Source organism: Oreochromis niloticus, unplaced genomic scaffold, assembly GCF_001858045.2.
Source record: "Oreochromis niloticus isolate F11D_XX unplaced genomic scaffold, O_niloticus_UMD_NMBU tig00001623_pilon, whole genome shotgun sequence".
NCBI lineage: Eukaryota > Metazoa > Chordata > Actinopteri > Cichliformes > Cichlidae > Oreochromis > Oreochromis niloticus.
This window is the reverse complement of record NW_020327428.1, coordinates 351,013-362,930: the sequence shown is the minus strand read 5'-3', so window position 1 is coordinate 362,930 and position 11,918 is coordinate 351,013. Positions and strand designations below refer to the sequence as shown.

Below are 11,918 nucleotides of genomic sequence, written 5' to 3'. Positions count from 1 at the left end.
ATGTGAGCCTGCTAGCTTACAGCAGACCTGATGAAACCACATGTTCACATCTGTGAGGACAGACTGGACTCTTTGACTGCACCTTGGTTCTCCTCAGAGGTCTGTACAGGAGCAAGTCTGTAAAACATACAAACCTACTTGTGTAGCCTCTGCCTCACATGTAGATACAGTTACTGGTGGCTGTTTCTCTGCCAGTCAGACTGAAACCATGTCCTGATGTGCTCCATCATTCAGCTCTATGCCCCAGTCAGCATCACTGTGTGCTACCAGTGTCAGTGTTTCTGCCCTTTTCATGTTTCATACAAACTAAAGTGATACACAACATATGCAGTGCTATACACACATATTTATATGTTTCTAAGAGTTTGATAACCAAGCTGTTACCAACATCCTGCACCATGTTCTTGTTCAACATGGGAAAAAAATACACAAGACTAGTTTAAATAAAGATTGAAGCCTTTGCTGTTTATTAGATCAACCACATGCATTATGATCCCTCAATACAATAGCATTCTGCTTAAAATTGCATTCAAAACTATTGAGCCAATATTTTCAGCTTATATGGCTGAAACATTTTCTCATGATGAGCTTCCAACAATGAGTGAAACAGTAAGAGCATGTGGAGAGTTTGGAAACATCCCATTAAGAAAGAGAAATCAAACATTTGGATTCAATTTAATGAGCTCAGACTTATTGAAATACAGAGGAGGTGGATATGAACTGAGCTTCAGAGAAACACAACATACTGATATTCACTGTGAAGCTTTGAGTGGAAAAAGACAGAAAAACAACATGTGGATCCTGGAATAGTGGGAGCTTCCATCTTTAAAGGACTGAAGAGGAAGAAGTTTACAAGGAATCATTTAGAAGAGTTTCAAACATCAACTGATTGAATCCATGAATCTGAAAACGTGTTTGTGAGTGAAAGAGACAGACATGTACAGACTGAACTATCTGTTCAACAGTCAGAGTGTTTCTCTAACAGGAGACACTCTTTACACTCAGCACAGGGACACTGAGGAACCAGGAGACCAGAACCTAAACCCAGGATAAAGAGTTTGAGTGAATGTGGTGTTGAAGGTGTGGAGGTGGATCAGAGTGTCAGAGGAGACTCTGTAGAAGGACAGAGTGCCAGCAGGACAGTCCACATACACTGCTACTCTGTTAGAGACAGAGGAGGAGGAGGAGATGAATGTGTATCTGTTATTGTGCCAGACAGAACAAGAACTATTATCATCAGAGCAGATCAGACTCCAGGACTGATCATTGTGTCCAAACCAACAGTCATTACTGTCTCCTTTCCTTCTGATTCTTCTGTAACTCACTGATATAGAAATGTTTCCTCTCCACTCGACCTCCCAGTAACAGCGACCAGTCAGACCATCTCTACACAGCAGCTGATAAACATCAAATCTGTCTGGATGATCAGGATATGACTGAACCTCCTCCACACGTGTCACCTTCCTGTTGTTGTCAGACAGTTGGAGCTTTGTGTTCACTGTGTTTGTGTCGATTGTGAGTTGACAGGAATCTGATGGAGAGAACAAACACAATCCAGCTGCAGTTATTGATCCATCATCTGTTCATTGATTGACACTTTGATGATGACTCCTGACATCAGAGATGTGACTGAGTGATGTGACAGTTTGAAGATGGTTGAATGTGTGCTGCTTTGTTTTCATGAATCCCATTAAAAACACACTTACACTTCCTCAGACCTGGTCTCAACCATTGGACTCCAGCAGGCTCCACCCTGAAAGGAGGAGGGGTGTCAGACCAGCACAGTCTCTTTCAGCATGCACACATGGACATTACATGGCTCTCATTCACATACTGTTACACACTGATAAAGGAACAGTCCAATATTTTCACAAATACACTTCAATCCATACGTGGATCAAGGTGCTGATGATTTGGACTGATCCTGGATCTGTCAGTACACCACTATATTGAATGAAATATGATTGATTCAAACTCTGATCTTCATTATCTTTGTATTCTTCTTCTGTTTAGCGCCCAACTCCCTGCCTTTGCTGCCAGCTGTTTTTCTCTTCTTGGTGCCCAGTCTGTCTCTGCTTCACAGAGACAGACAGACTGGGACATATTTGAACACCAGGACCTATAAACTTTCACAGGATCAGTACTGGACTACATCAAGTTCTGTACTGCAAATGTGACAGTGGACAAAAGCATTCGGGTTTTCCCAAATCAAAAACCCTGGATGACCAGCGAGGTCCACTCACTCCTCAAAGCCCGTGATGCCGCCTTCAGGTCAGGTGACAGAGCTCTGTACAGGGCTGCTCGAGCTGACCTGAAAAGGGGGATTAAAAAAGCCAAGTCAGACCACAAAAGGAACATCGAGTCCCACCTGTCCAGCAACAACACACGAGAGGTGTGGCAGGGAATGCAAGACATCATCAACCACAGAGGCAGCACTGCAAAAACAGAAAATCCGAGTGTGCAGCTGGCAGAGGAAATAAACAGCTTCTTCGCCCGCTTTGAAACACCACAACAGCAACACTCATCTGCTTCAGCCCTGCTCCCATCCTCATCCTCACCTGGTTCCTGCACCGCTCCACTCACTGTAACGGAGCACAATGTCAGACGTGTGCTCCTAGCAGTGAACCCCAGGAAGGCGGCCGGTCCAGATGGAGTACCTGGCAAGGTACTAAGAGCATGCGCACACCAGCTCACCCTCATCTTCACCAGACTCTTCAACCTCTCACTGGATCAGGCAGCCATCCCATCCTGTCTAAAATCAGCCACAATCATCCCAGTGCCGAAGAAGTCTCCCATCTCCAGCCTGAATGATTACCGCCCTGTGGCCCTCACACCGATAATCATGAAATGCTTTGAGAGACTAGTCCTTCAGCACATCAAGGATTACCTCCCCCCAGAATTCGACCCCCACCAGTTTGCATACCGTGCAAACAGATCCACAGAAGACGCCATCGCCACAGCCCTCCACGCTGTGCTGAGTCACCTAGAGCAGCGGCAGAGCTACGTCCGAATGCTCTTTGTGGACTACAGCTCAGCCTTTAATACAATCATCCCGGACATCCTCATCACCAAACTGGTCCTCTCACATGTGCCTGGATAAAGGATTTTCTCACAAACCGGCCCCAGACTGTGAGACTCGGCCCTCATCTCTCCTCCACTCGCACACTGAGCACCGGCTCCCCACAGGGCTGTGTGCTGAGCCCCCTCCTGTATTCTCTCTACACCCACGACTGCAGTCCGACCCACAACAACACTCTCATCATCAAGTTTGCTGATGACACCACGGTAGTCGGACTCATCTCGAAGGGAGATGAGGCAGAGTACAGAGAGGAAGTCCTGAAGTTGGCAGCATGGTGTTCAGAAAACAACCTGGCACTGAACACCAAGAAAACCAAAGAGCTCATTGTTGACTTCAGGAGACACAGCACTGACTTGGCCCCCCTCTACATCAACGGGGAGTGTGTGGAGAGGGTCCACACTTTCCAGTTCCTTGGTGTCCTCATCTCTGCTGACATCTCCTGGACGGAAAACATTTCAGCGGTCATCAAGAAGGCCCAACAGCGGCTGCACTTCCTGAGAGTCCTCAGGAAGTACAAGCTGAACTCCAACCTGCTGCTGACCTTCTACCGCTCGTCCATTGAGAGCCCTCTAACCTACTGCATCACAGTATGGTACGGCAGCTGCACCAAGGCAGATAGAGTGAGGCTTCAGAGTGTGGTCAAGACAGCACAAAAGATCATCGGCTGCCCTCTCCCCTCCCTGATGGACATTTATTCCTCCCGCTGCCTCAGCAGAGCAGCAAACATTATCAAGGACAGCTCCCACCCTGGCTTCAACATGTTCAGCCTGCTTCCCTCAGGGAAGCGCTACAGGTGCCTCAGCACAAAAACCCACAGACTCAAAAACAGTTTCTTCCCCAAAGCGATAACCACCCTGAACTCACACATGCACCGTTAACACAGCCCCCCACTTCCCACTTCCTCTATGGACCACCACTATTTATACCAATTCTATGTGCAATAACTGTATATACATAACACTATTTATACCAATTCCATGTGCAATAACTCAACTGTACATACATAACACTATTTATTACATATTACTTACGGCTTGTAAATTGTACATTTTATATATATATATATATACATCTTCTTCCCTATGTTAATACTGTCCATATGTATATAGCGCTGCAGAACTGTACCCCCCCTCCCCCCAGCATGTTTACACTGAGTAGGAGATGCTCTGTATCTCATTGTACAACTGTATAGTGACAATAAAGGCATTCTATTCTATTCAGTGAGGTTACTGTACATGGCCTCTGACCTCTGAGTGAGTGCAGAATTGTTTTCATGTGTTTTAATGCCACATGAAACCTGTTCATGTTCTGATTTAACAGCAGATTTCTCCACATGCACACAGAGAAATATTTGCCTCTGCCACACAAAAAGTGGACCATATATTTGTTTTTGAATATTTCATCATGAAACTATTAAGGGATCAGAGTATTTCCTCAGTAAACAGTCTGATGCTCATGTTACTCCACTGAATCATTCTGTTGTCAGCTGACATCACTGAGAGTCACCTGTCAGTCACCCGCATTCTAAGAGGCAATGGAGAAGAGATGCAGGTTATGGACTCAGCAAGCTTAGCTGCACCTTGGATTGCATAATCACTCACAAATTGTGCCCTTCCACCAAATGGTTCAAACATTAATATATGATGTTTATATGTTTTATAATATATGTCTGTAACCTGTTTCATGTGCTCAACCATCTTACAATAGCAGTAAAGACGCATTGTGTGAGGCAAGCAGTTCTCTTGCCTCACAGTAAGGGGCAGTCGTGAGCTTTGACGTTCTTATGCTACTTTGCAGCTGCTGTAAGTGACAGCAAGCTAGCAGCAATCTTAGAGTCCATTGTTACAAGTCAAGTGCAAAAAAATAATGAACTTTTTTTTCCAGAAGGATTGGCAAATTAGTGTTATGCAGGGTACAGTTTGTCTGTGTAAAGAATGCTGATGAAACAGAACCTGTTAACTGCTGCCGATCGAATGCGAGACAGGACTGGCTCAATTTGTGGCAGCAGCAGCTCGTAGTGGTGTTGTGGTCTGCCACAGCAATTGCTACTGCTTTGATAATGTTTTTATATTTTACCCGAGAGTGTCCAGTCTCCAGCGTGGATCCTTTATACCAGCTGACAGCAGCTTTATCCCTGAATCGCCTGGGTCATTGTAGCTCAGATCCAGCTCTTTTAGATGGGAGGGGTTGGAGCTCAGAGCTGATCCCAGAAACATACAACCTTCCTCTGTGATAAGACAGCGTGATAAACTGCAGACACACAAAATAACAATCCATCTGTAAACACTCATCTAATGGTTTGTCTTTGTTTTACATTCATTTCATTAATTTAATTCAAGTTACATTTATAGAGTAACAGTCAATATCAAAATTTGGATCAAGTTGTATAGCAGTCGACTCTACAATATTAAATAGAGGTGACCTGAACAAGATCACCACTTGACTCCATTGTAAAAACTCAAAATCTTCCCAAGTATATTTGTTTAACTCCTAGTTAAAATATCTCATCATAGTTAAAATAAGACACAATCAGCTATAAAGTAACATTTCATTGGCAGATTTTTTTCACTACTTTCAAGCAAAAAATATTCTATTAATTAACGCTTTAAGACCTACCATAGAACCAAGTCCGCCAGAGCTTATATTATATTTTTACATGCTGTAGTGCCATTTTTGGGAGCATTTCAAGTTGCTATACATCAATACAACCATTATAGCCCAAATGTTAAATAATATGTATGCATTAAGTGCATAGTAATTATATAAATTGCAAAAAAGTGCAATAAACTACAAAAAAATTGAAAATCGTTTTTGTTTTTTTAACAACAACGCTAAAGCTATTCCGTTATACCTGTATGTAAAAAATACACTGCACCCAAAATATTTCATAGTTCAGCAACACTGATCAATCTAATAAACTTAAACCTACTCCATCCCCCCTATTCTGGTATTTTAAAGAGTACTTAGCAGAAATATTAAGCAAACTAACAAATAGGGTTGCAAACTCCCAGCAAAAAAAAGAAAATAGGGAACCACCGCCGACCCTCCACCTCATGATGCTTAATCGACGTAATCAACTTTTATTTGATGCAGTGTGGAAAAAAAAAATGCACAGAATTAAATTATTTTTCAAGAATAATTAAATAGATTCAACATCTTTCTTCAACAGAATTGCAAACTGCACAGATGGTACCTTCCCAAAAGAAAAAGTACTACAGCTTACTAGGGTATATTAGACTATACTTACTATATACAGTAATGGACTTCTACACATTTTACATCAGATTAAAACTTTGGTTTTGGTTTCCTCTTTCTGGTGCAAAGAGGGCCAAAAACAAAGAAGAGAGACAGACTCGCGACAGAAAAGCCGATCAATTGATCATTAAGCAGTTTCATGAAGTAGCAGCAGGAGAGGGAGGGAGAGAGAAGAGGCAGTCGCTCCATATATCGGTTGTTAAGCTTAACGTGGGAATGCTTTACAAACATTCAGAGATGAACTTAAACACTTGCTTTACTTCTCTCAGGGATAACTTCCTCCGAGATGAAATGCTGGTTTGCTAGCTAGGCTACAAATACACACAGCCGCTCTATCACGTGACGCATACTGCTCCGACGTGCTATGGTTATGAGCCGAGTTACGCCCTGTTGCAAGTTTTGTGAGGTGCTTTTTTAATATTTAATGGATCTGATTACATTTTTTATTTCTCTCCGATATCCGATCCAGTAATTTACGTCAGTATCGGACCGATACCGATACGTAATATCGGATCGGTCCATCTCTAATAAAAACTGAAGCATTTTAGCTTGGATTGTGGATTTAACAGAGGTAAAAAGGAGAAGCCCTTGTCAGTACTCTCATTTCATCATTTCAGATCAACTAAAATCTTCCAGGTAGTTTTTAAAACTATCTGATAATTGATTTGACTCCAACCTAAAAGTAACAAGTGTGTCAAGTCAAGTCAGCTTTATTTGTCTAGCATGTGTAAAAGATATCAAGTGTCAGTCAAATTGCTGAACAGAAGAACAAAGAAAAAGTTAAAAGAAAGAATTTAAATAAATTAAAATGAAAATATTACAAAAAAGTGTGACTCAATTTTTCAAAACCCCTCTTAAAAAGAATGTTTGAAATTGTATAAAGAGTTTATAAAAATGATCAGAGGAAGCAATTAACAAACTTCATCAAAAAGGACTCGAAGTTCCCGTGAAGTATTATGACTTTTTTGGAGTGTAAAAGACTGAATCCTGACCTGAGAATTTGTAGTGTACAATGTGGACTCTCCAGTGCAGCAGACAGAAATCTAAGTCCTGAATTCTCCAGGTCGTTGTTACTCAGGTCCATCTCTCTCAGGCTAGAGGATTGGGAGCTGAGAACTGAGGACAGAATTTCACAGCTTTTCTCTGAGAGATTACAGCCACCCAGTCTGATAAATTAACAAACAAACAGACAAAAGTAGTTAAATTTAAAGTTTATCAATGTTGCATGGAGGACTTACTAGGTTTGGAAACATTTAATGGTTTTTTTAGGACTGGCTAGAACTGCTATTGCTGTATTTAAAATATATCAGAAACAGACCTTTACTGTCACTGACAATAATGATAAATGGTAAGATACAACAAGAAAATTATGACTTTAACCTTTAGTAACTACATCTTTAACTGATTATTTAATTTGATTAAAAATAAATCATCCTTTACTCTAACCTCAGAGTTTCCAGTGTACAATGACGACTCTGCAGTGCAGCTGACAGACACTTCAATCCTGAATCCTGTAAGTTGTTGTTACTTAAGTCCAGCTTTTTCAGTTTAGAGGACTGTGAGCTGAGAACTGAGGACAGAGCTTCATAGCTTCTCCTTGAAAGAAAACAGCCACTTAATCTAGAAATAAAGAACAAAAATTTAAAAAAAATGGTTTTAAATATTCATTGAGGAATTACCAGATGTAGCAATAGTTTATGTTGTTTTGGGATTGCCTGGTATTACTATTGTCTTATTTTACACACATGAAGATCAACTGACTTCCAAACTGGTACTTAGAGCTGTTTTCACACATGAAGGATATGGAAGCTAAAGGCAACACAAGACTTTAATGCACATTGCATACTTCGCCACATGGTTAGCGCATGCCAAATTAATGTTATATTTGCTGGGACATTTGTTTTGTATTAACTTGGTGTGAATTTACTGGCAGTAATTCACTATCTAATAATGCAACCAAAAGCAAATAAAAATAACCTGACAATTGTATAGGTTTGCCTTTTATTTAGTAATGCAAGACAGATTCTAAATAATACTGGGAAAGAATGAATCCTGACATTAGACTTTTTAGGCAACAGTGTGGACTCTCCACTGCAACAGACAGAAGCACCACGCCTGAATCATGGAGGACATTGTTGCTCAGGTCCAACTCTTTTAGACTCGAGGCCTGGGAGCTGAGAACTGCGGACAGAGCTTCACAGCTTCTCTCTGAGAGGAAACAGCCACTCACCCTAGATATGAAGAACACCAACAAGAATAAAGGAACTAGATTAAAGTAAAACAACTGGTTATAATAAGATGCTTTTTGACTCTGAGCACACAACTAACACTAACAATAAGGAGACCTGCTTCACCACCTGAATTACAGGCACTACAGTGTACCGATGGTCAAGTAGAGAGTTATCAGATTTGGCAACATTTAATATTATTTAAAGGCTTGCTGGAATTACTATTTTCTGATTTTCAACACATTTGAAATATGTGCCAATAGAAATAATGAAAAATACTAAGAAACAACAAATGGATGACGCTCACCATTATTAGATAGTTAACTAGAAATTTCATTATTTGATGAGAAGGTAAATAACCCATTGATCTGACCTCAGAGTTTCTAGCATACAGTGTGGAATTTGCAGTGCAGCTGACAGAAGCGTCATTCCTGAATCCTGGAGGTTGTTAATACTCAGGTCCAGCTCTTTAAGACTAGAGAACTGAGAGCTGAGTACTGAGGACAGAGTTTCACAGCTTTTCTCTGAGAGTAAACAATCACTCAATCTAGAAATAAATAACACAGACAACCAAAAAAAAAAAAATAGATTAAAGAGTATTGATGGTGCAGTACAGAGTTAAAGGTTTGTCAATATTTAATATTCTTTCAGTGGCTGGAATTGGCATTGTCTGGTTTTAAACAAATATGAAATAGGTCAATTTACTTTCTATTATAAATAATGAAAAATACTAACAGACAACAACAAATACATGAAGTTTAAAGCTGGTATATGTTTAACTGCATATTATTTCATTTAGTAAACAAATAAAATATCATTAGATCTGACCTAAGCGTTTCCAGTCTACAGTGGGGACTTTGCAGTGCGGCAGACTGAAGCTTCACTCCTGAATCCTGGAGGTTGTTAATACTCAGGTCAAGCTCTCTCAGACTAAAGGACTGGGAGATGAGAACTGAGGACAGAGCTTCACAACTTCTCTCTGAGAGGAAACAATCACTCAATCTAGAAATAATGACCACAGACAACAAAAAAAAGTATTGGATTAAAGGGTGTTGATGGTTCCACAAAGAGTTATAAGATTTGGTAATATTTAATATTCTCTTAGGTGTGGCTGGAATTTCGATTGCCTGATTTAACAAATCTGAAATGTAGCAAGTTACTTCAACTAAGAAACAATGGAGAATACTAAGAAACAACAATAGATGGATAAAGTTGACCCTTAATACATGTTTAATCGCAAATTGTTTTATTTGATAAAAAATAAAAACAATATCCCTTGATCTGACCTCAGTGTTTCCAATGTACAGTGTGGACTTTGCAGTGCAGCAGACAAAAGCTTGACCCCTGAGTCCCAGAGGTTGTTGATACTCAGGTCAAGCTCTCTCAGAGTAGAGGACTGGGAGCTGAGAACTGAGGACAGAGCTTCACAGCTTCTCTCTGAAAGGAAACAACCACTCAATCTAGAAATACAAATGGACAGAAAAATTAGCTCAAATTAAATGTCTTGCCGCAAGTTCGCTCTTCAAGTTATAAAAATTCCTCCGCAAAAACAAATCTGTTCATGCCTGCTTCTCCAAGTGACTTCTTCATTTTCTAAATACACAGTCCAGAGACTCTGTGTCTCCAGACAGAAACATACATTAACTTACAGAGCTTTGTTGGAGGCTTTCACCACTGGCAGCATCCTCAGAAGAGCCTCCTCTGAAGCAGAGTATTTCTTCAGATCAAACACATCCAGATCTTTTTCTGATGACAGTAAAATGAAGACCAGCGCTGACCACTGAACAGGAGACAGTTTATCTGTGAAGAGACTTCCTGATCTCAGGGACTGTTGGATCTCTTCGACTAGAGAATGATCAATCAGTTCATTCAGACAGTGGAACAGAGTAATGCTTTTCTCTACAGACAGATTCTCACTTAGCTTCTCCTTGATGTACTGTACTGTTTTCTTAATGGTCTGTGAGTTACTTCCAGTCTGTGTCACGAGGCCTCGTAGGAGAGTCTGACTGGTCTGCAGTGAAAGACCCAGGAGGAAGCGGAGGAACAAGTTCAGGTGTCCATTTGGACTCTGCAAGGCCTTGTTCATTGCACTCTGGTGGAGATATTGCAGGTTTCGTTTGCTAAATAATTTGGACCACCAGGAGGTTGTTTCTTCAAGCAAATTGACTCCAGAGCTGATGAATGTCAAATGGACATGAAGAGCAGCCAGAAACTCCTGAACACTCATATGGATGAAGCAGAACACCTTGTCCTGGTACAGTCCTCTCTCCTCTTTAAAGACCTGTGTGAACACTCCTGAATACACTGAGGCTGCTCTGATATCGATGCCACACTCTGTCAGGTCTGATTCATAGAAGATCAGGTTTCCTTTCTGCAGCTGATCAAAAGCCAGTTTTCCCAGAGACTCAATCATCTTCCTGCTCTCTAGACTCCAGTGTGGATCTGTCTCTGTTCCCCCATCACAACTGACCTTATTTATTTTAGCCTGAACCAGCAGAAAGTGGATGTACATCTCAGTCAGGGTCTTGGGCAACTGTCCTCCCTCTCTGGTTTTCAGCACATCCTCCAGAACTGTAGCAGTGATCCAGCAGAAGACTGGGATGTGGCACATGATGTGGAGGCTTCGTGATGTCTTGATGTGGGAAATCATCTTGCTGATCTGCTCTACATCTATGAATCTCTTCCTGAAATACTCCTCCTTCTGTGGGTCAGTGAATCCTCTGATCTCTGTCACCATGTCACCCAGGAGGTATCTGATTGGCTGCTGCAGGTCGTGTGGTTATCCAGAGGCGAGCAGAAGGAAGCAGTTTCCCCCTGATGAGGTTTATCAGCAGCACATCCACTGAGGTGGACTTTCTAGGATCAGTTAGGATTGTAGTTTTGTGGAAGTCCAGAGGAAGTCGACACTCATCCAGACCATCAAAGATGAACACAACCTGGAAGTCTTCAAAGCTGCAGATTTCTGCTTCTTTGGTTTCAGTAAAGAAGTGATGAACAAGTCCCACCAAGCTGAACTTTTCCTCTTTCAGCACATTCAGTTCTCTGAAAGTGAATGGAAATATGAACTGGATGTCCTGGTTGGCTTTGTCTTCAGCCCAGTCCAGGGTGTATTTCTGTGTTAAGACTGTTTTCCCAATGCCAGCTACTCCCTTTGTCAGCACTTTTCTGATTGGTTCATCTCCTCCAGCTGAGACTTTAAAGATGTCTTCTTGTCTAATTGTTGTTTCTGGTCTGTCTGGTTTCCTGGATGCTGTTTCAATCTGTCTGACCTCATGTTCATCATTGACCTCTGCAGTCCCTCCCTCTGTGATGTAGAGCTCTGTGCAGATCTGATTCAGAAGGGTTGGGTTTCCTGC

The 11,918-nt window shown here is 41.4% G+C and overlaps 1 protein-coding gene across 1 annotated transcript; it reads right to left on the bottom strand.

Moving 5' to 3' along the window:
* Positions 1-1,001: 1,001 nt before the first annotated feature.
* LOC109199652 (ribonuclease inhibitor-like) lies at positions 1,002-10,829 on the bottom strand. Its single transcript, XM_025904436.1, has 11 exons — positions 10,212-10,829; positions 9,849-10,022; positions 9,391-9,564; positions 8,936-9,109; positions 8,392-8,565; positions 7,781-7,954; positions 7,327-7,500; positions 5,156-5,329; positions 1,707-1,753; positions 1,526-1,531; positions 1,002-1,015 (listed from the first exon to the last, which is right to left on the bottom strand). The coding sequence occupies exons 1-11, from the start codon at positions 10,787-10,789 to the stop codon at positions 1,002-1,004; spliced, it is 1,863 nt and encodes a 620-aa protein (XP_025760221.1). The 5' UTR covers positions 10,790-10,829.
* Between the last annotated feature and the right edge of the window lie 1,089 nt (positions 10,830-11,918).